The sequence below is a fragment of the Carettochelys insculpta genome, chromosome 1 (genome assembly GCF_033958435.1).
Source record: "Carettochelys insculpta isolate YL-2023 chromosome 1, ASM3395843v1, whole genome shotgun sequence".
Taxonomy (NCBI): Eukaryota; Metazoa; Chordata; order Testudines; family Carettochelyidae; genus Carettochelys; species Carettochelys insculpta.
The window spans coordinates 362,947,611-362,975,397 of record NC_134137.1 but is presented as its reverse complement, the minus strand read 5'-3'; the positions used below and the strand labels follow the sequence as shown (position 1 = coordinate 362,975,397).

The 27,787-nt window shown below is 40.5% G+C and overlaps 1 protein-coding gene across 1 annotated transcript in view; it reads right to left on the bottom strand.

Moving 5' to 3' along the window:
- The window catches only part of SEMA3A (semaphorin 3A), a 221,023-nt gene that overhangs the window by 119,807 nt on the left and 73,429 nt on the right, over positions 1-27,787 (bottom strand). Inside the window, exon 4 of the mRNA XM_074984169.1 lies at positions 17,064-17,183. Coding sequence (XP_074840270.1) covers positions 17,064-17,183 — 120 coding nt within the window. The remainder of the gene's footprint in view (positions 1-17,063; positions 17,184-27,787) is intronic.

Below are 27,787 nucleotides of genomic sequence, written 5' to 3'. Positions count from 1 at the left end.
GTAATTCATTGCCAATCTTTTATCTCCATATGGCATATAGGTGAGAAGAAAGGATGGAATGAATGTTAAGACTTATCTCAGACTGTGTCATTTGAGCTTTACATTAGACTAGCACCTGGATATGCAACAAGATGTTTCTCTTACTCTGCTGCTCTTTAGCTCCTTTGTCATTGTTCTCTTACAACCTACACTAGACATGTAATTTCACATATCTTCTTCTTCTTGGCAGTCACTCGATAATGAGTAAGATGTCTTCACGTCACCCTCTATTCGAGCTGCAGGTCTTATCACAGAAGGGGCAGGTGTTGGTAGAGGTTGGTGGGGTGTGGGGCAGATTTTGCCCGTGTTTTCTCCGTCTTCTCCCCTGTCTCTCCTCTTCTGCACTGTGGCAGGACCTCTCAAGTTATGCCACCCCATCACAGATTACCACTCTTCACTGGGAACGATCCTGGACAAAGTTCTCCCACATGTTGATACTGATGCTGCACCTTCTCGTGTGTCTTCAGCATGTCCTCATATCATTTCAGCTGCCCCCCAATGCTCCTCTGTCCTTCCTCCAACTCAGAAAACAGAATCTGTTTTGGGAGGGTCTGACTAAACATCTGAGCCACATGACCAATCCAACAAAGTTGTTCATGAATGATAATGGCTTCAATGCTGGTCATGTTCGACTCTTCCAGGATACTAGTGATCGTGCACCTATCCTCTCAAGTGATATTTAGGATTCTCCTGAGAACACATTGGTGATATTGCTCTGGTGCCTTAAAATGACCCGTGTATGTCATCTACTTTTCACATGCGTACAGTAACATTGGAACAACCACTTCACGGCATACAAAGAGCTTTTTCTTAGGATAAATGCCCTGGTTCTTGAAGACCCTTTGTCTCAGGGGGACAAAAGCAGAGCTTGCATGGCTCCGATAATGCTGGATTTCTGCATCAATGTTGACTTTAGTGGAAAGATGATTTCCAATGTATGGGAAGTGCTCCACACATTCCAGCAGTTGTCCATTATCTTCAATAGAAGGTACATGAGATTGTCCCATCAGCAAGGATTGGTGGAGTATCTTGGTCTTTTTGATGTTCAATGTGAGGCTGAAATGCCTCAGTGAACACGAAAGATAGTCCAGAGGGCTGAGGGAGAAAAAGCAGCAACAGTGTTGTCATCCAGACACTGGAGCTCCATGATCGAGATCATGGAGGTCTTGCTTTTTGCCATTAGACTCCTGAGATTGTCTATAGAATAAATAGGAAGCTTTTCAGTCTTCATGCCATCTGGATCCATTGTTAATCAATACTGTGGCAGTCATGCTGTCATGAAGCAGCTTCAAGATGCTAATGAATTTTTGGGGCAGTTGATGTCTGAGACGATAGCCCACAGAGTGCTAAAATTGACAGAGATGTATACTTTGGTCAAGTGGATGAAACTCATGTGTAAGGCTGGGTTTTGTTCTCAAGATTTTTCTTGCAGTTGCTGGGCAATGAAGATCATGTCTGATGTCCCTCAGAATGGTCAGTAGCCACACTGGGATTCTGGGAGAATTTCTTCTTAGAGTGTCAGGAGTCAGTTTGGATGGACCTAAGCGAAGATTTTCCTTGCCATTGCTAGGAGGGAAATGCCATGATAGGTTTACACAGTCCTGTCACCCTTTTTGAAGATGATGATGATGATCAGTGTGTGTCTGAAATCTTGCAGCATTTGCTCCCTGTCCCAGATTTTGAGAAACGGAGGGTAGAATTGTTTGTGGAATTCGAGCCTGCTTTCACTGAAAACTTTGGCAGTGATTCTACCTACTCTAGTTTTGTTGTTGCACTTCATCACTTTGATGGCAGCTGGAACTGCAGTCAGGGTAGGAAGTGGTGCAAAATCATCTCTAGGCAGTTGTTGAGGGATTTGGTAAAGGACTTCTAGGACCACGGTTGAGGGGCAGTTCAAGAGCTCATTATAGTGCTCCCTTCAATGAGAAGCCATGGCTTCATTGTTTTTCAAGAGTTAGATACTATCCTTTGATCTCAACGGATTGATTCCCTGGTTTCTTGGTCCTTAAACAGCTTTGGTAGCAATGAAGACACCTCTTTTAGCATTGATGTCAGCAAGATGCTGGAGTTCTTGCACCTTCTCAGTCCACCACTGTTTTTTCAGAGTCTTTGTTTTACATTGGACTTATGCCTTGGCCTTGGCATGTACTTCTACGTTCATCATGCAGTTGCTGTTGCTTTGCTAGGCCCTAAAGGCCTTCCTTTTTTGCCTCAGTCAGTTCAATTTCCACACCATTCTCATCAAACCAGTCTTGATGCTTCCTGAACTGGTAGCCAATGATTTCTCCACAAGTTCCAATGATGGCATTTTTTTCAATTGACATCCGTGCTGTTCCACAGCTTCAGGGTGTGCTGTTGACAGCTTCCTGTGGAACACCATCTGCAAATCACTTCATCTGATGGGGTCCTTGAAGCCTTGCAAACTGATCTTTCATTGGATCAGTTTCCTCTGACTTCTCCATGTGCTGATAATCCTAACCACCACTGTGGATTGAATAAGGTGGCGATTGGTCCAACAGTCATCAGCCATAGTCACTGCACATTTAGTGCTTCAGTTGAGGATCTTGACATGAAGCCTTAAATTAGTTTTTTCTGGTGGAAGTGGCAGTTCATGATCTCAAGCTTGTGTTCTGTACATTTTGTAAGGAGGACCACTCCATTGGAGTTGCTGTTGCCAAGTTCTTCTGTCCCAAAGATGATCTTCTACCAGAGATCCATGTCTCTTCCAACCCTGTCATTGAAATCCCCCAAGAGAATAATCTTGTCTTCTTTTGGGGGATGTCTTTCAGGGCTGTGTCCAACTGTATGTAGAACTTCTTCATGTGATTGTCAGCATCTAGAGTTGGTGTATAAGCACTGATGACAGTTACCTGTTAGTTTTTGGCAAGCTTGAAGAGGAGAGTAATGAAATGCCAACAGGGACTTCAGTTAGGATCTTTGTTAGCTCATTTTTGATGGCAAATCCTACTCCATTAATTTTTCTTCCTTTGGGGTTTGTTTCCAGAAAAATGTGTACCCTCAGCTTTCTTCTCTTAGCTGTTCTTTTTCTGGTCTACATGTTTATTCCAGGGCACCTATATCAATGTTGAATCATCGCAGTTTGCAGGGTGATAACTGCTGTGCATTTCAAGTCACCCACAATCAGGGTTGTCCAGTATAGGCCCAATATTCCATGTTCCAAAGTTTTCTGTTTGATTTCGACCACATAGAGGTGATGCGACATACATCCATACATACTGGTCCATGACTAAAAGCTTCTAGATTTCACAATTCTGCTCTAGTAAACATTTGCCAGTCACTGTCAGGCTTAAGCTTACAAGAATAACACGTCTTCTTTTAATGTGTGGGGACTGTTGCATTGCAGCCACCACACAGATCTTAATGCACAGAAGTCTCAGGTCCAACGTCATGGAATTCACAATGACTGGGAGTCTCTTGTCTACCACAGCATTTGTCCACCTTCACAGCCATAGTAGCATTAGCCTTGCTATCCTCTGCCTGTTCTACCCTTGAGAACTTTTAGGATCATTCTTTATCTAGACCCTCCTCCTTGACCTTGCTGCCATGGGTGAACTGCTAGGAGTATGAGACTCTCTACAGCGTTACTCTTGGGTTCATTGGAACACATAAACCCACTCACCATGACATAGTGACAATCCTCAGAGTGAGTATTTCACATATAAAAGGAACATGAAGGAGTAAATCTTAAGCTGTCTACCACCTACTCCTACTGCATTTATATGCCAGCTGTTCTGTGCAGAAAATAGATCACTACAGTCTTGACATTTAATTAAATTAATTAATTACACTGTGAAGGAGACATGTTTCAAGCCACATCATTGATGGATTCCTCCAAGGTAACCTTTCATTCCTTTACCAAAATTATACATATCTGTGGGTATGTCTAGACTGCAGGAAAGAGCAATTCAATCAGGGTTGATCTTCCAGAGTTTGATTTCCTGTGCCTGGCAGAGGTGCACAAAATCAAACTGTCTGGAGTCAGCAATCAATCCCTGTAATCCTCAGTATTGTGAGGAGTAAGTGAGGTTGACAGAAGAGTTCCTCCTATTGAACTCCCTCTGTGAAGATGGCCAGGTAAGTCAACTGCAGGTAAGTCAATTCTAGCTATGCAACTATCATGGCTAGAATTGTGTCTCTGCAATCAACTTACCTGTCTAATGTAGACCAAGCCTAAAACATAATCATACAGTAGTCAGAGATTATCTGAGCACTTTTTAAAGGTAATTAATAGTACCTTCATGATCCATTCATGATGGGGTACATTTAATTAATGGAGTGTATTGGGTTCTTGTCTGATTATGCATTTGGAAGGACTTATTCACTCTCTCTCTCCCTCACTCACTAAATCCTTGCTGTAACTCAATGGAATCCACAGCTTTCACATTTCATGCTTTAATAAAATGTTTGCAACTTCCTAAAGATCTGGTATGTGACAGCAGACCCATGCTTTGAAAAGTGTGAACCCCAAGATGAGAATGCAATTATTCAAGATGAACAATGGGTATAATTATGGGATGCTATTTTTAAAAGGAAACTTAAGACTGTAAACTCTTTTTAGACCTGATTGAGATCTCTATGGCTGTGTCTACACTACCCTCCCTACTTCAAAGGGAGGATGGTAAGTAGGAAGTTTGGAGTTTATTAATGAAATGCTGTGGTGCATATGCAGCATTTCATTAATCAGATTTCCCCCCGCAGCAACTCTGAAGTGTTAAACTTCGAAGTGCTGGCTTGCGTCTAGCTGTGACTCACCCGCCAGTACTTTGAAGTGCTTGGGCAACTTCGAAGTCCCTTTACTCCTCAAAATTTTGAAGTAACGGCGGGTGAGCCGTGGCTAGACGTGAGCCAGCATATTGAAGTTGCAGTGGTGGGAGGAATTTGCTTGATTAAGTGCTACATATGCAGTGCAGCATTTCATTAATAAACTCCCAACACCCTACTTATCATCCTCACTTTGAAGTAGGGAGATAATGTAGAGAAGCCCTATAGGTTTTAAAAGACCGGGCATTTTAGAACAAACTACAGGAAGATGTCCAAAGTTACATGGAACTAAACCAACATCTCTGCTCCTCTTCAACACTACCGTTAATCTCTCTTACCTGTTTAACAACGTATGAAATAAATGCACAGTAAAATAATATGTAAAACTGTTATATTGGAGATAATTCAGTATGATTTCTAATTGTAACACTAATTGCTTATTTTTCCTTTTTGATATTTTGGGGCACCAGTAAGTAAATAAACAAACAAACAGAGAAAACAAACCCAATCCAAATCAAACTAATAAAAACCAATAACCCAAAATGCCTGTCGCTTCATACTCCACCCTTTAAACTGGATTCCTTTGATGCTGGCGGGTATTGCAGAAGTAATCAAATATGCAGTATTACCTGGGATCTCATATTCACAGAAAAGTGTTGTTCAAATGAGGATGATGGAATTTAGCTTCCTATCAGACTCCCTTTTTCTTGAAACAGCTGTTTGTTAATCTAGCTGTGTCATCTTATGTCAGATAAAACCCTGATGCAGAGAGATGAAAGGTTCAATGTTGATAAAAGCATTTTTCCTTTAATCACCTATGAGGTATTGAACAATGTTAAGCTTCATACAATGAGTATATTATATCTGCCTTTGCTATTACAGCTTTCTTCTGCTAGCAGCCATTTGCTTTCTGTGTGCTAATGTTCAATACATTGCTGCAAATTACTTTTGGAGTTTCATACACCTAGACCTTTGCTTCTCCTCATTCTCCTCACAAAAAAGTAAGTGGAAGGGTGCCAACTATAAATCACAGCATTATGCTGATCTCTGATTCTCACACACTTTTACAAGGTAATAACAGCCTTGCTGGGAGTAAAATGTTCTATTTCGACCTTATCTACACTTAGGGGAAGATTGGCGTTGCAGAAATTCAGCTTCTGGGATCGAGTTAGAAGCTCTCGTAAAGACAAGCTAAATCGACCACTGACTGCACTCTAGTGGACTCTGCCACTCTACTGGAATTAAAAGAATAAGGGGAATCAACAAGTGAGTTTCACCCATCAACACCACCACCCCAATGCTGTGATATCTTGAGCAGTACATCAACTCCAGCTACGCTCTTTAAGTATCTGGAGCTGCATACCTCGGTTCGACATTACCCTGTAGCATAGAGCTGGCCTTACTCCCGCAGGTAAAATATTGAGTTAGTGACAAGACAAGTATCTTCTGTATACAACAAAAAGAGTAGAGCAAACACTGTGAAGGATCTGGGACTTTTTGTAGTCAACAACTTCAGCCAGGATGCATTATTTCTACCATGACACTGTGGAGGTAACATCATACCATCTTCATCCAATTTGTATTCCCACCACAGTCCATATGGAAGAAGACACAATCAATTACTGTGTAACTTGCTAGTTGGTGGAAACACCAGCTCACAAAAGTAACTTCACCTGTTCACAGCAGTAACATCACAAAACATGTCTTTAAACTGGGAATCAAAATAGCAGATGAAATTCAATGTTGATAAATGGAAAGTAATGCACTATGGAGAGCATAATGCCAGATTTGTGTGTGTGTATAAAATGATGGAGTTTAAATTAACTTTTACAACACAAGAAAGAGATCTTAGATGCATTATGGATAGTTCTCTGAAAACAACCACTTAATGTTCAGTCAAAAAAGCTAACACTGTTAGGAACAGTTAGGAAAGGGAACAGAAAATTATGCCTATATGTTAATCTTTTGTACACCTACATCTTTAATACAGCTTCCAGATATGGTTGTACCATATAAAAAACACATTAGAATTGCCAAAAGGAACAGGGAAGGGCAACAAAAATGATTAGAGGCATGGAACAGCTACTATCTGAACAGAAATTAAAAAGACCAGGATTTTTCAGTTTGGAAAACAGATGGTTACTAAAGAATGTGACAGAGGTCTATAAATCATGAATAGCTTGGAGAACCTGAATAAGTTATTTACTACTTTACCTAACGCAATAAGTTATTAATTAAATTTATAGACATCAGGTTTAAAACAAAGAAAAGTAAGTACTTCACACAACAGAGTTAATATGTGTAACTCATTGCTGAGGGATGTTGTGAAGGCCAAAGCTATATGTTTTAAAAAAGAAATACGTAAGTTCTTGGAGGATAGATCCACTGAAGGGTATTAGCCAGGATGACCAGGAATGAAGCTTCATGATTTGAGCATCCATAGTCTCTGTTTGCCAGAAGATGGGAATGGATGACAAAGAATAAATCTCTTAGAAATTGTCTATTATGTTCATTCCCTCTGAAGCACCTGAAATACTGGCCCTTGTCAGAAGACAGGATACTGAGCTAGATGGACCATTGGTCTGACTAAGTATGCTCATTCTAATGTTCTTAACACCTGTGTTCTTGGTGATTCCTATTATCTGAGAAGACCTTCTGAGAAAATCAGTGGTGATCTGGCAAATGAAGCAACCAAGTAGCTGGTGAAGGAACGAAGGGTATACGCAGAATGGAGACAGGTATATGGGCCTAGATGTATGACAAATCTCATAACTGTTCTGAGCCATCTGGATGATTTCTAAGGCCATAAGTGTACTGCTTTGTCTCCATTTCCATATTGCAGAAGAATGGAAAGCATTCATCTTCTAGAGCAGACAGGGATATTTGTCAGTAAATTTCCCTCCTGTATGCATTTTATGGGAATACAAACTTTATGGGCCATGGGCATGGAGATGTTGCTGAAAAACAAGAAATAGGCTACAAAAGCCCTACTGATCAATCAGCTCTCATAAGGCTTGATCCAAATCCCACTGGAGTCAGTGGGAAAACTGCTGTTGACCTATGTTTCAGATAATATCCAGAAACTCAGTGAAAGCCCCAATCATTTTTGCAGATTTCTTATTGTATAAATTTATGGCTTAAATGAAGAACATCAGCCTTAGATGAAACCTGCTGTTTCATTGCCCCAAATGTTTAAAGCACACTTGACAAGATGTTTGTACTATGCTAACAAACACAATACAGGCACTTCCTTCAGCTGCAAACATGATATTTAAAATGTGATTCTTCTTTCTGAGGTCAGTTCTAGTCAACCAGCTTTTGTGACATAGATTCTGATTATGAATAATACAGTCTTGATTTCAATCCACTCAGTTATGTACTATATAGCTTTCTATTACTATTTCTCTGTATCCTGTAGTACTAAACCAAGTATTACTTTAGCCCATCTGTTTTAAAGTAATTTCCTCAACTGAGTGAGGGAATGTACTGTATTCCAGTATCCACCCTTTTCATTAAATCTGTTTCCCAACAGATGGTGGATGCTTGTTTTATTTTTCCCATGTTCATGTGGAGATCAAAGGGCTCAGTCATTCTTGTCTATCATAACGGGAGGTGTGTGGATGAAACTTTGCATATGCTGCATGAGTATGAGGTTGAGTTAATATTTTCAATTACTTTCCCTAATAAGACAAGATGTGTTGAATTTTCTGGCTACCAGAAACATTATGGTCTGCCTGAATGAACAAAGATAAATCTCCCTCTACACGTGCAGTGAAATAGTCTTAGTATGTGAGCCAACTCTTTTAAAAACAATCTTTATAGTTCTGACCCTAAGAAGTCAATGGAAGTTCGGGGCTCTCAAAACTTGGCAGAATTCGGTCTTACCTCTGAAATGAATCAGGAAGTGAGGTGGGTTGCCCCAGACTATGTCAAGCTATGTTTATCTCATTTGATGAAGTCATCATATTGACGGTGTGATTATTCATATCCGGGAAGTAAATAATTCTCTTAAGCAATCTTTTACTGACAGACAAAATAATTAACATTCAAACGCAAAACAGTGGGAGTATTCCCAGCGTGACTATGGAAGGATCACGAGAATTCATGCTCCTAAAAAATATGGAAAAGACTATCTGACTCATCACAAATGTGGTGCTAGATGTTTATGCTGTTCCTGTACAATACCAGGGGCAGGGGAGAGGACCCTTCTCATATTACTCTAGTGTGAATCAAAGAAAACTCCACTGAAGGCAGTTGCAACAATGTAAAATCAGTTCATCTAGGAGAAGGATTGGCCCCAGACAGGTTTTAAGAACTGCCTAAAGCTGGAGTACTCCAGTTACCAGTGTGGCGCATCTGTTTTCTGTGTACTGTCTTCAGATAGTTTTGAAGCATTAACTGAAAAATGGCATTCCCTGAAATCTAAGTTAAAATTCTGTCTACTATGTGTGTGATCCACTGTATGAATTTGCTTTTGTAGCAGTCTCTCTCTCCCCTTCTCTTTTCCCCGCCTCATTCCGGTAGCATAAACAAAAGATTTCCCACAGTTCTGAGGCTCATTTCTTTGAACCAAATGAATATGTCAACTGGCTTTAGTTTCTCATTCATGGAAGTCATTCAGCTGTGGCATACTGTATACAGTCCTTAGCTGTAATCAACAAGCATTTCTCAGCAACAGAGTGTGGACAGTAATGTACATTTAGAAAAACAATGCTGTTCCCAGTTATGGTCATGAGAAAGTGTTACCGCACAGATTCATTAGAAAGTGATTGATTCAAATTTGACACTGTCATTCAGCCTAGAATCTCACCACAATTTAAAAAAAAAAAAGCCAGACATGCCTGATCTTGATTCTTCCTGTCTGTGGGTGTGTGATATTTTGGGAAGGGAATATTCAAGATATGTGCCCACCAACCAAATAAAGTTTTATATTTTTGTATATATCTAGTCAGTCTTTAACAAGAGAGACTGAGTCCATAACGTCACTCAGAATTTTCCCAAGGGCACATTCCATAAATAGTTTAAAGGAGTTTTTAGTTAAACCAAAAACTGCTTGGTATGACAACATTACACTACAGAGCTACTTTAGTTAAATCATTCCTTACAAATCTATCCATGGGTGAGATGATTTTAAGGTTTAGCTTTCTTATTCAGGAGAAAGCTTTGGAGTTACTGCAGCAATTTGTATATGTTATCCAGTACCAAATAAAGGAGGGCTGTTGAATTGCCAAAATGATCAGATTACATCTATAATGCAAGGATTAATTATTAGGGACTTCCACAGTTCAGCCAACAGCCCCTGCTGTTGTAAGCTACAGGGGCCTGCTCTGCTCACCACCATATATTTGATCTTCTCCCACTGTTAATTGCTAAGTAACTAGTCTGGTATCTTCCAGTTCTATTAGATCAGTGTAAGTTGCTAGACTGGAAAATAAAGACAAACACAAAAACATCCCAAACACCTTTTTTTGACTTTAACAGCTCAAAACTTGATTTTGTTTCCTGCATGTAAATGTTCAATTTGTGAATTTCAAAACCAAACTCAGACATAATTACCGACTTATGTTTCTGTCACTTGAGACATAAATTCTAATGTGTAATTATGAAATATGCAAGGACAGAATTGAACGTGCTAAATGACAGCTGAAAGTCTAACATGCTCACATTCCCTGGCAATGATTAAAGAACATTAATGACCCCTTTGCTATACTCTTTTTCTGAATATGTACATATTCAGATTTCAAGATAATGGGCCAGATACTTTGCTGGTATGAGACCAAATGAATCAATCACCTGTAAAATATTATCAATAACATCTATAGGTAAGTTTTCGGATGGCATAAGGCTGGCCTTCTGTTCTGTCATAAAAGAATTTTCATCTTCAAATCTTAGTAGTTGTAAATCAGATAGCTGCAAATACATCAGCAACCAGGTAGTTAGAATCACAAACACTCTGGTTTGTGTCCACATGTCAAGCGAAGATGGAAGATATGGTTCCAAACCTTGTAAAGACAAGAAGCACTCTTTAAAAAATCATTCATATATGAGGGTGCTAGCCACTGCTATTTAGAATCTGTGACATCCAGTGTCAGAAATAAACTATCAACTTCACCTAAAATATCAAAATAAAAGCACTAAGCACCCAAACCAAAGATGCTTATGTAAGAAATGGACTTTACTTGGAGTTCTAGGCCTTGACAAATACAAGCTATTCATTGTGAAGGTCATTCCACGTATTGTGGAAGGGTGAGTCCAGGGGAGGAAAGACAAGAGTAAAAACAGGACAGATTGGGAGCTGACAATCAGAGTGGGAGCAGCTGAGGAGCAGGCTTCCCTAAATCAATTAGGGCCAGCTGATCCCACTCTGGGCTACCTTTATAAACCCTTTCCCACACCAGTGTGAGAGGTGATTGAGGAGCACAGAGGAGGCAAGTGGAGAGAAGCATGAGTTTTTGTAGGAACAGGAGAGGAGGGGAGGAGTTTTCAGCAGTGAGGGACTGGGGCCCCTGTCCAGGTGGCTCTGAGATTTGACGTGAGGCTGAAAAGAACTGATTGCCTAGGGGAAGCTGATCCGGGGGGGGGGGGTGCTGCTGCTGCCACTACTTGGAGGAGGTACCGGGGGGTTGGGGGGAGAACATCTGGGGATGTAGCCCAGGGAGAAGAGCTGTGGTGTCCAGGGTGAGGGGAGCCCTTCCTCACCAGTAGCAGCCAAACAGGGTTCTTGGGTCAGAACCTGGAATGAGTGGGTGGGGCCCAGGTTCCCCTCAGACCACCCCCATGACCCAAGAAGGTCAACAGTTCCATTGCCGTGGGGCCAGTGGACTGAATAGAGGCTCGGAGTCCTGGAGCAAGGTTAACTATACCATAGTATGCAAATACTAAACATCACATGGCGGATGGCCATCCTTACATTACTTTCTGTAATGCCCAGTCACTTTTCATAAATGATTACTTATGCTCACTGAAAGGTTTACTTTACATGCCTTTTCCCAACAGGTATCAATACAGGTTGAACATCTCTAGTTTGGCACCATTAGAACCTGACCAGCAACAAACCAGAGGCTTTTCCAAACCACGAGAGGTCAATATTGTCTAGCAGCATTACCAACACTTCCATTTCTTACTGGGCTCTAGAAGACATTTATAGGTAAATTAGAGTTAGAGCTAAATTACAGCACAGAATACTGATAGCCAGGACTGGTGGCTGTAAACGAACATTATGGAACTATGGGAAGCTTGGTCACACCCATGGTAAATGGACATCTGGCTAAGTAAATTCATGCTGGACCACAGCTGTTACCACATGGGAGAGTGCCAGACAGGAGATGTTCAGCCTGTAGTAGTTGTAGACATAACCTGAGAAGAGAATAGGCTCCAAAATGCCTGCAATATTTTGAGTTTCTCAGGATTTATTCTTCTTAGAAGCTAAAACCAAATCTAACTTCTCTGAAAAAAACTGACAGTGGGAAGGATCTTTGCAAGGGGTAACTTCAGATCACATGAAATTCACTCACCTGATAAGGAGCCCAGCAGAGCTGTTCCATGTATTATACAGGCTACACTGGAATCAGTAGTTCCTGTGCCTCTGCCACATTAGGGAGCAGTAGTCTTGTGAAATCAATGGTTAGATTGGCCACCATCCTGACTCATATCAGTTCTCCTACACTTTGACACAGGGAGCTATTCCTATAGCTTTGATTAACATAATTGAGGAGGAATGAAATATTTCTGTGGTGAGGAGTCCCCCAGTGTGGAAGTACATGTCTGATTTCTCCAGCTTCTAAGCCTTTTCATTTGCCATAAAATTTTATTTTTGGAATGTTCAAGGAGGAAATGTCCCCGTATTGTATCACTGTAGTAGCAGAGACAACCTTGGCGTATAAAACCAGTGGTCCAGGAGAGCAATGACACTTTACATCAGCCAAGGGTCTGTCCTCTTAAGCTTTACTGTCACCACAAGAATTATAGTGCCTCATTTGTATTCTGTAAAAGGAATCACTAGTAATTGCTACAATCTCTTAGTAAAACTACAGCTTCTTTTGCTGGCACCTCTCTGTAACCATAATTATGATTCAAACTCTGATATCATGGAGGTGCTTCACCCTTGAACGGGATCCTATTCTTTTGCATTTATTAATATGACTCTCTTTTTCCAATAGTTGGAGAGCACTGAATGTCATATATGCATATCATTAATTGGACAGAAAGAAAGTTAGAAAATCTGCATCTGAGCATAAGCTAACTTAAATTTCAAAACATCATTTGCTCAAATGTTTCACTTAAAAACCACAGGCCCACTACTGAGTGGATATAATCTTGTGTAATGTAGCTCCATGGTCTACAATGGAGCTATGCCCATTTATGCCACATTTACCCCCACTGGAATCATTTTACTGCCCCACACTTTGTATTAGGTGGTGAAACATCATATTTGCTTTTCCACTACCAGTAACTCACAGTCCTCAATCATTGTATGCCCCTTGGGTTGTGTCTACACCGAAGCACTGACTGCAGCATGTGTTGGCATGTCTGAGCTAGCTTTGATCAGTTGCTAAAACTAGAAGAAAAGCTACAACAGTACAGCAAGAATCATGGGTTAAGTTTCCAGAACACTGGGTGCACCCTTGAATGATGAGCATGTGTTGCTGTGGTTTCACTGCAATATTGAGTAAACAAGCTTGATCCAAGGGAGCTTCGAGATGCCTACCCAGGCACTAATCATTTCTGCCAATTCTCTTGGATGTTCTCCTTAGGAGAAGGGTGGTTCTCCATCGCTAAAAAAAAGATGATGTAAATGTATCCTCGCAAGTTGCCCACTACTTGGGAACGTGCACTATGGGCTTCTTCTAATGTGATGTATGGGTCAGGATGGGGGAGGGGAGAACACAGTGGAAGGTATAATTTAATCAAACATTATGAGTTGTACCAAAGGTTTGTTAAATGCACAGAAACCAGAACAAGCAAATAGGTTACAGGTGGTAGTATTATAGAACTTCAGCTGTAATAACTTAAAGTTTTATGTACATCATAAATTGAAGTTAAATTTAGAGCTCCTTTAGCAAGTGAGGATGAGAAATGAACTGCAAAACAAAGTGATCCCAGACCTTTTAGGTTCATACAAGTAAAGACCATTTTTAAATCGGAAGAATGCTCACAAGAGACTTGGGAGGAAACAATTAAAGATGCTGGGTGTGGTTGGTGTAAATCAGCTTTGCTCTGCTGAAGCCAAGAAAACTTCACCTGTTCACACCAGTTGCAGATATGACTTCCTCTTTTGGAAGTGCCTGACTGAGTGTGCAAGAGATGAGAGACAGTATAGGGAGAGAGCTCTCTTCCTCCACCACTAACGCAAGGACCAGGTAGAATAGTTATGCCTGCACTGAGCTCAAGGATTGCTCCCTGTGGCTATGTCTAGATTACAGCAATTTGTTGACAGAAGTTCTGTCGACAGATTGTGTCCAGACTGCAAAGTGGATCACTCTTTCAATCTGCTCTGGTGACAAAGAGTCCAGATTGCCCAGCTGCTCTCTCAACAAAACAGCCAACTGGAAGCACAGCAGACAGGGCTGATTGGTGTCCCACTGTCAACAGAGCCCACCTCCCTCTCCCCAAATGTGTAGGTCGGGTTTAAGACTGTCAGCAGAAGTGCTGCATTCTGTCAATTTACTGTCAACAAAATGCCCTGGGAATCTGGATGCTCTGGAATTTAGTGCAGGAGTCTTTACACTTTAAGCTAAATGCAGGCTGCTTCTCAGCTAAGCCTGTAGAGGAGACTTATTTGTTTTCTCTGTATAAATGGGCTACGTGCCACTACATGGGACAGTGCACCACACCTAGGTGTGCAGGTTACACACACAGCCCTTGGGACACAAGCTACCCCAAAGAGAACAATGAGAAGGCCAGGTCTTGTTCTCTCTCCTATCGTTTCTGGCTAGACATGCAGTTAAGTATGTACTGCATCCTGCGTTAGTGCCTCTCTGTGCTCCCCTGGCCTTATGGTTGTTCCTTCACAGCACAATTTGACTCACAGTCATTTATTATAAGTGTGATACTACTGAGGGGTTCATCGTGGTTCCCAGAAAGTCAAAGGGAAATTTATCATTCGTTAAATGGGAGCAAGATGGAGACCTAAATTTCCATCTATGAACTTTGACAAGGGAGTTGTGAGGAGAATGTTTCTTCTTCGGTCCTCTCATTTTATTGCCTCTTTGGGTGTCTGTCTTGCCATTTTTAAGAGACACTTTTCAGAAATCAATGTTATTTTCCTCTCTAAGTGCTTCAACACTTCCTTTCCAAATCTGGAAGAGGTTTAAACAAGATCCTGCCTTTTCCCTTCCCAGGAAATGGGTGTAACTCACAATATATTTATGAGACTATTTATGTCTGGAGGGAGCACATTCAGTCTGATGAATTGAATAGTGAGAGTCAACTTCGTGCTTCTGAGGCAGTGCGATGACATGCCAGGGATGCTGGAACAATTGTGAACCCTCTATATGAGAGAGCCCACTTGAAACCAGGGGGTACAGTAGCACACCATCATCATTAGTTCCAGTGCCTATGCTACAATCTGCCCCTTACTCTTACTAGATCGCAAGGTAGCAGCCCAAGGGCAGCGTTCTGACTCAGGAGGACCAAACAACAGCAAATTCAAGGATTTAGAACATCTGATAATTATCATTCACCAAAAAGAAGTAACTGCAAACAATTGGCTAAAGCTCTAGGGACAAGTTCATCCCAATGTCATAGTGAGGGGTATTACACCAAGGTTGGATCTGGCCTCTAGTCTCTGACCATCCTTTTCATAAATCCTTGATAAAGTGTGTGAGTTTTACTGTATGCTCGTAAAACAGCCACATGTAAAACTAAATGACCTCATACTTGATATCTCTCTGCAGATAGCTACAGTTGGCAGATTGCCAGAAATTGATTGACACATATCCTATGGAACTAGAGTTAATTAATATGTCTGCCAATTCCCAAATGAATCTCAGAAAACAGAGAATCTGCTTAATGCAGTAAGCAATAGCATACTGTGTGTGGTCAAGAGACAATCACTAATTGCCAAGACAAGTCTTAAAAAGCCTAAAAATCCTCCACTAAGCACTCCTGTCTTCTCCCTGAAAACCTGATGTCTAGAACATTGAGAAGGATACATGTTTTGAATGTTAAAAGGCATTTTTTTCCAGGGAAAAATCACTCCCAGACTGTTAAGCCATCACTCAAACAATCATTTTTTCTATATGAAGCACAATCCAATTTTTAAATCATTGAGGGTGTCCTCATTTGTTTAAACAAAGATATATTTATGTGCCTGACAATCTGCAATCCTGAATGTCAACTTTATGAGGGAACTCTACAGATGAGACTCTACAGACGATCAGAGCAAGACAATGTGACATAATTAAGGATTCTCCTCCACCCTGCAAAACAATAGCACCCTCTCTCCCCCAGCTTCATAAATTAAACAAGTGCTGGCTGAGAATGGTCAAGAGAATTTGTTCTAAAAATTGAATGGATCCAATAGGCACATAAGCCACATGGAGAACAAAGGCAAAGTGGCTTCACTTACAGATGTATGACATTCTTCCAATCATCTTTTTAGAAAAGTACAAAGTAGAAAATAGATCAAACTAAAGATACCACTCCCACCCTCAAAAGCTTCAACCAAATAAATTAACAAAGCTCCAGTGATTTTAGTGGAGCACCACCAATTTACACTTCTGAATCCATTCCATGATCCCTGCAGCACAGAGCACAGTATCTGCATTCAACAAGTAAATAACAGGATGGGGAGGAATAGCACGGATGAGGGTAATAAAACAAAAAACAGACCTCATTCGAGCCAGCAACACTGTCAGCGTGTCAGGACAAATTGGAGAGCTAAGAAATGTGCTTGTGTGGCACTGTGCCTTAATTCCCACATGGGAGAAAGCTGCTGCAGTGTCAGACTCTGCTGGCTGGGAAGAGGCCTAGGGGACAAAGCTGGCACTAGAACAAAGGTCTATAATCTGGTGTCCTCACATAGCTGATATCTGCTATGAACAAAAAGGAAGTGCATTCAATTTTATAAACCAAACTAAGTGGTTGTATTTTTATTTGTTTAATTTTTTTGTAATGGTTTAATACTGTTCCAATGGGAAATTAGTAATGATCTGTTTTGGCTGGTCATTTAGCTGGTCATAGCTAAAGACAATAAAGTTTTTATTTTTTAAAGACAAAGAATATGAAAATCCTGTTTTTACCTCGGGATGTCGTCCAATTTCAATATAGGTGCAAACTGGATGAAAAGCCCCTGTTCCGCAGGCGTACAAGTGTGTCTGGTTGTAGGCTTTAAGCACCTTGATGAAATTAGCGCATTCTTTCTGTGAAGGAAAGAAAACAGACACAAAGTGAATTCTGGGAGGGAGAATGAATAACAGAGGCTCCTGTGCATTAGGCGTGTTTGGCAGAGTGAGCATATTTTACAGTTATGGTCATTCCATGGGGCATGCAAGGCTTCTTTATTACTGAGCTTTTTTTTGTTGCTCTTTTGAGTTAAGGCCTACCCTATGTCGCTAAAACAATACATGGAGACACTTTCCCATTTTTCTGTTTGAGGTAGTCTCCACTTTTGTGATGGAGGCTATTGCTCCATTCACAAAACAAAGCTCATGTGTAGAAACATGGCTTTCACAGTTATTTTATTCTGGGCAAATTCCTTCCCATATTTAATCAATTAATTTAAAAAATAGCAATGTTATGATATTTAAAATAATAAGTATACTAGCTGCCTCAAATCTATTATAGTCACTTAGGTCTTTATTCTGCAATGAGTTATGCACATCTGTTATATCTGTTAGTCTATAAGGTGCCACAGACTTCTTGCTGTTTGTGACATGCTTAACTTTACCCACTGCAAAGCCAGTTGGACTACACACAGTTGATAAAGATAAACATGTTCACAAATGTTTGCAGTACTGATATCTTAAATTTTATACTTCCTTTAATAAACATACTACCAATAATTATTTACCTTTAACAAAAATAAAATACATAAATAATAATAATAATAATAATAATTTATAAAATTCATTACCTTCTAATGATAACTTGTGCTATTTAAAGGGAAACAAATTCTAAAATATGATTTGCTCAAATATGTAGATGGTGTCTATTTATCTATTTTTTCATTTCCTTCTTTCGTTTGGTTGGAACCATGAAGAGGGATATGTCATATTATGATATTTCATGCTTTGACATCATGCTGCTAAACCTGGATTGCCAACACTGCAGAGAATTATTTAAATCCCAACAAATTAAAAACTATTTTCATTGAACGTTATTTTTTAACAAAATTAATGGAAATATATTATTGTTATTTGGTTAACTACAACTTTAGAAGATCTAAAATTTGGAGCTAAATTAACAGGTTCTCCTGCTCATTAGCACTCTTAAAATCTATTTACCTTAATTTGTGGTGGAAAAATTATAGTCAACAACAAACAATCCGAAATCATTCTGGGAACAAATCAGGAACAATGAAGTTCAATTGCCCCACCACTATGGCCCACTGTAGAGATCACGGCTTAGTGCTGAAAATTGATTCATGAGATATTGGTACATGGATACCCATTAATTTCAGTGGGGCTTCATGCAGGTGCAGTCTCCACTTATGTGGGTAGCTTGAAGAATAGGGAAATAGTAGCCTAATGGTTAAATCACTGCCTAAACAACCTCCCATTGACTTCACTGGATTCAACATCAGACCCAGTGACTTGTTTCTGATGAGAGAATGAAAGACAAATTGTGAGACACAAACCATAGATCTGCCAGAGTGGGTGAGAATACATTCCTTATGACTGGATAGGCTACCACCCAGGCAATCTATAAACAATTCAACAGATACAGAATAAGAATGCCATCTTGATGTATTACAATGTAAGGGGCATACAATATTGTTTTTGGATTTTTTTTTTTTGCTAATGTGTATTTGCATAAAAGGTGTTGCCATTGTATGAAAAAGAACATCCCCAGAAAGACACATGCAGATACTTTCAGCATTTTTGGCTTCAGGGCTGACCAGACAAATATACAAGTTATCCTCCCACTGAGATGGAAGAGAAAACACAGAGGTAGTTAAGAGAATCCAGCAGGAAATTGAAAGAGCAAGAGCTGTATATTTTCCAAGTGTTCGCTCTCATTTTTTCCAGTTTGATCTCTCAATAAAATACAATTATATTTTAGATAGCTACATGCACACGTGCAAACATATGCAGACGTACATTGTTTTATATAGACACATAGGCTCCCATTTAGTGCTGCAGTGATAGTGGTTAAATGATTAAATAGAATAAATTATTGTAGTTTCATTTAGCTGTAGTAATTCTTTCAATGTTTATGTTTACACTTGCATAAATGAAAGAAAGGAAAGTCTCTTTTGAAAGTGCCTGAAGAGAGAGACAGCATAAGGAAAACACATGTAATACTAGAGATCAGTAAAAACTGAAACTATCTACCCAAGCTCTTTCATATCTGAGTTTGACTAAACAGACTGGCATATGACTTAAGCTTGATTTGGTTGTTTAAAAAAATCGGTAATTGACTGATTAGATTTGCAAAAGCAAAAGAATGCTAAGTTTGCTCATTTGCAAACATCATGGGCCAAATTCAGCTCCACTGTAATGTCACTCAGCATCATACAGCACTGGGCTCATAATGACTTAAAACAAAATCTTCATTTTTAAAAAAAGCAAACAAATAAATCAGCTAAACGGAGTATACAGTACATTAGAAACAATAGGCAGACAAACATATACCATGCAGTTTAGCAGTTTTTGTGGCATAAAGGTCTGATCCCCATTTGGTGTAAATCAATGCAACTATATTGAAATCACAGAGAGGCATCTATGTTAGTCTGTATCTTCACAAAATGAAAAAGCAGTCACATAGCACTTTAAAGACTAACAAAATAATTTATCAGATAATGAGCTTTCATGGGGCAGACCCACTGGTTCATATCTGGAAATGGTACTACATTACTGCTTTTTGTTTTGTACTGAAATCAATGTTGCCACACTGATTTATACCAGCTAAGTGTCTGGCCCATGCATACTAAACAAGAACAGGCAAATAGTGTTTATCTGCTTATCTCCAGTACTGAGGGTGAAGGTACAAAATTGCTAACTTATCCAAAGCCCTTTAAGTCTGGGACCAGATTCTGCTATTATATACAGGGGTGGAAATCAGGAATTATTCTATCCTCTTCAGTGCAGCTACAACAAATTAAACTTGTGGAAATGGGAGCATAACCGAACGTTTTCCGTGTCCTTCAATGTCACAGTCAGCCCACACTTGCTTGGGATTTATAGCACTATAACTTCATTAACGTCAATAGAGATACACCAGATTTACACAACCATAACCGAAAAGAGAATTTAGCTTAGTCTCTCTGACTTTTAATTCTTGCTTGATCCCCAGCTCAACAGATTTTAACTGTAGATGTCTGAGAAATACAAGAGCTAATTAAACACTAGGGGGGAGATACTTATAGCAATAAACCTTTGTCTATAATAAATATCTTTATAACATTTAAACTTTCTACTCTAGCTAAACCTGCTAATATAGCTTCCCTGTGTTTTACAGCTGCCTAAAGTATCCATTAAAACCTGTAAGAGTAAATTCTCACACACCTCTCTGAGAGATTAGGTTTCTTTATACAATTTACACGACTATAAAAAATAAATAAAGGAGGGTATTGCACTTCAATAAATGACATAAACTAAAATTATAGTTCTGATTTAAGCCCTCATCTAGTGAAAAAGTTCATAGTGACCTTCCCTGCTCTGTCACTAGGTCAGTCCTGCTTGTGCTCAACACAATGGCAAGATGTTCCTTCATTTCTTAAACCATACACTCTTCAGGGCCTTTTTTGTTCTACATTTCTAAAGTGCTGAGCAAAATGGGACTATGGCCCAAGGCTGAGACTTGTAGGTGCTACAGTGGTGATGATGATGATGATGATTCCAATGGGAGTTTGAATCAGGCTGCTTGATTCACACAGTTGTATCAGCTGCACTGCAATGTGTGGCATTATTACAAGTCACCTGTATTATCTGTGCATTATGGAGTGAACCTACTGAGAAAAATGGCAGTCTGCATTTTCAGAGTGACCTCTACATTTTCCTTCATTTGTGGGCTTATGGAAAAAAAAAAAGAAAAGAATTGGTTACCCAATGGCTTGCAGAGATGCATGTGAATTCCTGGGGGCTCAACGTCTCAAGACATATTGAAGCCAAGGAATCTACTACACTAAGTGTGGGTGTGTATCGGCTTGGCTGATGTTCAAGTATGTATTAGTTAGATCAGTGTTCAAGGGGCTGGGCTCAGAGCTACTTTACACTACTGTGCTAGAGTGGCACAGCTGAATCGCTGCCGCAGTGCATTTGGTGAAGAAATGCTTTACCAGCAGGACAGCACTCTCCTATCGGTATAATTACTCCACCTCAGTGAAGGCCAGAAACTATGGCTATGTCTACAGTACAGTGTAAAATCAAGTTTATAACACTGGGTTTTATAAATTTGAAAGTGACTATCCTCATCTCCCCACAAAGTACCCACAAAATCAACTTATTGCTGCAACACTCAATTGTCAAACATTGACTTTTGCAGCAGTGCATTGTGGGAACCCATCCCACAGTTCCCCCAGCCCTGTAGCATTCTGGGTATTTTCACTGGTGCATTATGAGGGAAAATGCCTCCCCAGTGGTTGTGGGCATACCATGTCATCTTCCCACACTGCATTGACCTCATTCCCTCCCATGGAAAGGAACGGCCATTTTTTCAGAGTGAAAGTAGTAAAAAATAGGGAATCCCAGGCAAAGGTAAATCAAATAGGCTGGCTTCAGAAAGTGTAGTGCACCAGGCAGGGGATTTGTCATACTGCTCTGGGATCTCCCAGCTGTCTGTGTCATCTCAACTGGTCCTCCAGCCACTTCCCCACATCTCCCTTGAATCCAGAAAGACCATCCCTGAAAATATTCCAGCTTGAAAAAAGAGAAGGCTAGTAAAGTTGAGGAAAAAAGACAATTCATGATGCAGGATTTTTGGCTTCCTACTTCACTACACAGATTTGTCCAACACAGGTGCTGGAGCTTGCCAAATTTCCACATGCTTGAATAACTCTGTGCTCTAGGATCATTCAGGTGTTTGTGCCATCTCATCTGGCCCTCCAGCCACTTTTTCCCCCTTGAAAGCACCCCTACCTGGGCAGAATGGTATGTCTTCTTCCTGATAAGCAAACTAGCACTCTCTCCCCTGCCAGACACATTCTATTAGGCATCTTGTGTGATGTGGGGTTGTTTGTTGAAGGGACAGTTAAGGAACTTTCAGTGTGTTGATCAGGTGTGGGGACCACCTCCCCCACATTCCACTCAGTGGGTGTCATGGGGGTGAGGGGGTTGTCATTTGAAGGTTCAGTTGAAATGCTCCCTTCCCCCTGGTGACAGCAAACCCACAAAACCTTTGCTGCAAGGGGAGCCCCTGAAAATCTTTCCTGCCTTTGGAGCCCTCACTGCACACAAGCTGGGACATGGTGCTGCCTGGCAGCTTGGTCCACACTGCACAGCTGGAAAATCCTTTTATTGGCTCAAGGGCTAGCCACGTGATGTGGTTGGGCACAGGAAAGACCCTGACTGCATGGCACCTGTGGGGGAAGTGGGAGGGGACTACCCCTGTACAAATGTAAACCACAGAAAAGGAGTTTCTCTGCCTTTCATACCTGGATGACCCCCAAAGCCTAGCTGCCTGTGGTACAGCAGGGCAGGGGCTGGCACCAGCACTGAAAAAAATCCCGATGCTCAGCTTACAGAGGGAGAGACAGAACCATGAATTCAGTGTTGGGACTATTTTTAATGGGTAGATGCACTCACCATGCCACTTAGAAAGAAAAAGATTCTCAGCTTCTCATAGAAGCACGCCCCCACAGGCTAGCCATCATAGTCTACCTGGGGTTGAATTCAAATTCACAGGACTAATTCCTAATTCCTGCACACCGGGAGACCAGTAGAGATGGAAGCGACCAGCGCAGGTTCTGCCAGTGGTTATATGTGACTTTGGAAAAACTACTTAACACCAGCTGTGTCCAACAAACAGGGATGACAGTAATTACCTTTCTCACAGATATAGTAAAGCTTAATTAATTATTGTTTTTCACATGAGTGCAGAGTCTTAGATGAAAGTTTCCATGCAAGTACAAACATTCAGAGCATTAAACGTATTTACATTTCAGGCTCAGGGCCAAAGTTATGGTTGACAGTCCGTTCAGGCCTTAAAAGGCTCAAACAAAACTTGCAGAGTTCCACTTTTCTATCCATTCCGAAAGGGGCCGGTACATGGGCATTCACATACTTCTGCCTGTGAAAACTGGCACATAACTCTTCCTGAATTTGGTGACAGTGTCAATTTCACTACAAAGCATCCATCCACCCACCCTCCTGGCTCAAGGCCTGGAATGATTTAGCCTGCCTCAAACTGGGCTTGTCCTGCTTGGCAGCAGGACATATTGCTGTCATGCCCTCAGGATATTGATAATGTGAGGGATGAGGCCAGCGGAATGGAGCATTTAAGTACATGAGCTCAAAGCATAAGACACGAAGTGAAACAAAGACAATACAAGAAATATTGAATGTCAGTTAAATACAGCAGATGGGAGAATTTAGCTGTAGGAGTGGCATGAACAAAGTGAACAGGAACTAAGCAAAAGCCAGAAACTTTCATGAGTAAATTGTCAGGGAATTTTAAATGTTGTATGCACATTAATTTTAATCCCATTGTTCATTTGTTATGGTTTTCAGTTATATTGGCTATATTGTATTTCTGTAAAAAAAAAGGCATGATTTTTTTTAAAGATGGAAATATTTGCATCAGGGCACTTTGAGTATTGTTCCTTTTCCACAGATATAATAGAAATAGGCATTTTAATATTTTGTTGCTTAGGAAATGGGTGTCCCAATTTTATTTTTATGTGCATGAGGAAAAAGGTAAGTTTGCTCAAGTTATTTTAATGTCTTACTGTTACTACTACATAAAATGTTTCATCCTACAAAAACTTTAAAATTATTTTATCTTAGCAACACAGAACCCCCGTGGAGGGCCAGAAAGCACCATTATCATATAAGGGAACACTGGAACTAACACCCTGAATCAGATGCGGTCCTTCTACAACAGTCTCCTAGCCCTGACAATGGCCATTATCAAATACCCAATAGATAAAAATTGCAAAAGGCAGTTGTGGAATAATAGAGTCAGTGGGAAATATTCTTCCTATTCCCAATCAAATTAGACAATGGCTGATGCCCTGAGGCAAGAGAGTTTGAGGCACACAACATACATGACATTGTATGTGCCACATGGTGGTTCAATGCATTGGATCTCTGCAGTTTTTGATCTTCTCTCCTCTGCTCAGGCACCGTATGTATGATCCTGGTTCCACTGCTGCTCCCACTGAAGTCAGTGGAAAATAAGTTGCTACATACATTGGCATGAAGCTCTTCTGCTGGCGTGTATTTCTGTAGCTCTTTGAAATCAAAAAAGCAATAACATTACATTAGATGAGGATTTGTCCCAGAGTCAAGTAAAGGCCACTGGCAACCTCTTTGTGCACAAATACTGGAGCTCATCTGCAGATCTTCATTGTACAGTGAGAAGTAACATGTTTGGGGCCAGATCCACAGCCTGGTAGGGGTACCTCTTGTTACAGTCCCTAATTTTTCACTCCTTTTCCATACAAATATGCATGTACACTTTCAAAAGAACAGGAAACTGTGCTGAAGAGGAGATACAGTGCTAATTAACTGTTCCAGCAGACATACAGCCACCTGAGGATTAATATGTCTACCTTGATAACAAAACATTTACTTTTATTTTAAGAGGTTCCCAATATCTGTGTATTGAAGAGAGAGAACGGACTATGCAGTGATAGCTTAGCCTGAAAAAATAAATTACGCAGAAAATGTCAGCAAGAAAAAGCACAAAAGCCAAATGCAGAATGGTTGAAAAATAAACACTACAGCTATATTACACTGATTAGGCTGTGTTAGGCAGACTTTTCCCGGACAGTTACAAAAATAAAGTCCATCCATCTGTCAAAACATCTGCTCCATGTATGAAAATTAAAACAGAATTTAGGTGTTTTCCATTATTTTCCAGTAATTATCATTCCTTCAGATGCATGGAACTTGTATACTTTGATCTGAATTAACAGAATAATGCTTCATAGCACTTTAACTAAAACTCTAAAAAGGCAAATACCTATTCTTCTATCCAACTTCAAGACTTTTTCTCTCTGTTCTAGATGACAGCCATTTCTTTTTATTCAAGTGTAAAAAGCTTCATAACTGGCTCCCAGTCAGCTGGGCTGACAGCCTTGCTGGGTCCCTGGGCAAGCTGGGGGACCTGCTCTATGCCCCCAGAAGGAGTTGGGCTTCTGGCAGAATGTGAGGGACCAGGGGCAGGCAGCCTGCCTGGATTGTGTTGTTTCCCCTCTCCTGCTCAACATTTTTCAGCACTGCCTGCATGCTGTTGCTCAAAGTGCACTGCATGTCACTCTGGTAGCAATTTAAAGGGTCTGGAGCTCCAGCTGCTAATGCAGTAAGAGTGTCACTATGCTACCCCATCCCCAATATGGGAGGAAAGGGAGAAAGGGGACACTACCAAGGTCTGCTGCCTCAGGAGACCTCCCCAGCTACCCCACAGATTGGAGCACCAGAAAGGAGGCAGCAGCCACTCCTGGCTTCCCCAAATACAGGGCAATTAGCCCCCTTTTAAAAAATATATTGGGATGCCTTCCTGACTCTCAAAATACAGGGCTGTCCTGGCAGAAATGGGCCAAATGGTCACCTAATGCAGTTATGATGGCAGAGGACAGGAGCTTCAGGAGCTTTTGTATTGCTGGGTCCTGGGGCAATTACCCATTTTGTCCCCACTCTTGGTGGACCTGTTCCCAGATACTACAAAATGCAGCATATTAGAAATAAATATGCAGGTAGGCAAATGTATAGGTTTGTTCTTCGTCAGGTGTAAATCTTTAACAGGCTATATTGGATAAGCACTAAAAGGCCCTTTGAAATACAGCACTTCCACCTGGGAAAGTGTTTAAAATATCAGGAATTTTGTCCAAATTGGATGCACAAGGGAATTTAAAGATTTAACAACTGGAAAAACAAAAGCAAATTTGCCATGTCTTTCAAACTAAACAGGGTGGACATTTTCCATTAAAATAAAAGACACACACAACATTTAATCTTCACAGTTAGTGAATGTGTTTACTTTCCCATATTCTATTTAATTAGTTGAATTCTGGAATTGCAGGGTCAGGGATATCTATAAAGAATAAATAATCCCTGATATTTCTGCCATTCTCTAGTTACACAGTTTATTTTGTTCTTACACCAGTGCATTACTGCCAGCTGTGATCAGTTCAATCTTAACAGGAGCACAAAAGAATTATAGGAAAAAATTTCCTTAAATGTCATTGAAATTAAGGAATTCAATGTCAATCCCAGGATGTTAGAGAGACCTAGGGGGTAAGGTAATATCTTGTATTGGACCAACTTCTATCGCTGAGGAAGACAAGCATGTAGCTTGACATCTTGTAGACCCAGCAATGTTAGACACACCCAGGGGGTAAGGTAATATCTTGTATTGAACCAACTCCTATTGGTGAGAAAGACAAGCTTGTCTCACCAACAGAAGTTGGTCCACTAAAAGATAATACCTCACCTACCTTGTCTCTCTACTGAAATAAACTTTTCATAGTAGTTGGTGACACTCTTAATTGATTAAGCCATGCTGGTGTTACACAGGAGCACTCCATAATGGTGAAATGCACTTTACATACAATACACCTGCATGTGTTCAATTGTTTGTCGGATCCTCAGTCACACGTAATAAGATTGTTTAAGAATTATTATTCTTGTGATTTTCATCTGCATTATAGTAATGCCTAGTAACCATATTCTAAAAGCAGGGCACATTGTACCCAACAGTTAGCAAAGACAACCTCAGATACACAGTAAAATTCCCTTTTATTACAACCTTTTTCGATGTTTAGTGTAAATATTTCCTGGGGGCACCAAGAGTAAAATTCATTCAGTACAAGATTCTCCACACCATTTAGCCCCACCCCCACTTCCCCTTTCAGGGCTGTGCAGAGGGAACGCAGCAGAACAGCTGTACCAAGGCATCTGTACACTGCAAGAGAATTTCATGACTGCCCTGCATAGGCTGATGCGGAATTCCATGGAGGGGAAAAGGCCAGCGCTCCCTGCAACTACCATGGAGGAATAGATTTAGAACAGAAACTGTAGCCCCGTCCACAGCTTCTGTGTAGGAGGAATGAATTTTCACCACCCATTTTTGCCTTGCGGATTCCACCCCTATTAATCAGGCTATGTAGAGGAATGCGCTGCCTGCTTTGTTTTATATGTATACAGGAATGATATTGCTGGTCCATGTCATACATCTATTTAACAGTCTTAATGGTAACTGTTTGTTGGAAAGGTGTGCCTGCTCTCCAGATGTTGAAAAACCAGCTGGAATCAAACATAATCAGTGATCAGTACACAGTCTTCTGACAAGAATGACTTAAAACCTTCAAATTATGGCAGAAGTAGCATTACTTATCCACAGGATGAGTAGAACAGAGTGTGCAGAAGTAGCAATGATACTCTCAAAAGTGGATTCCTCTCTGCTGTTGAGAAGGGACAGGAGATTTTTCCAAATGAAGCTGCTGAGGCAGAGCAGACATTGATAAGACTTTCTTTTTGGGAGCCCAACACTTCCCACTTTAGTCCCAGTTATCTTCCTGATTAAGTGCTTAATGACTAGAATCTTATCTACCTGATTTCTTGACATGACAGAGTGAGTGAGAATTTTGAACATGTCCTAGCATGTGTCCTCTATTTTCTTTATCCACTATTCACAATTGATA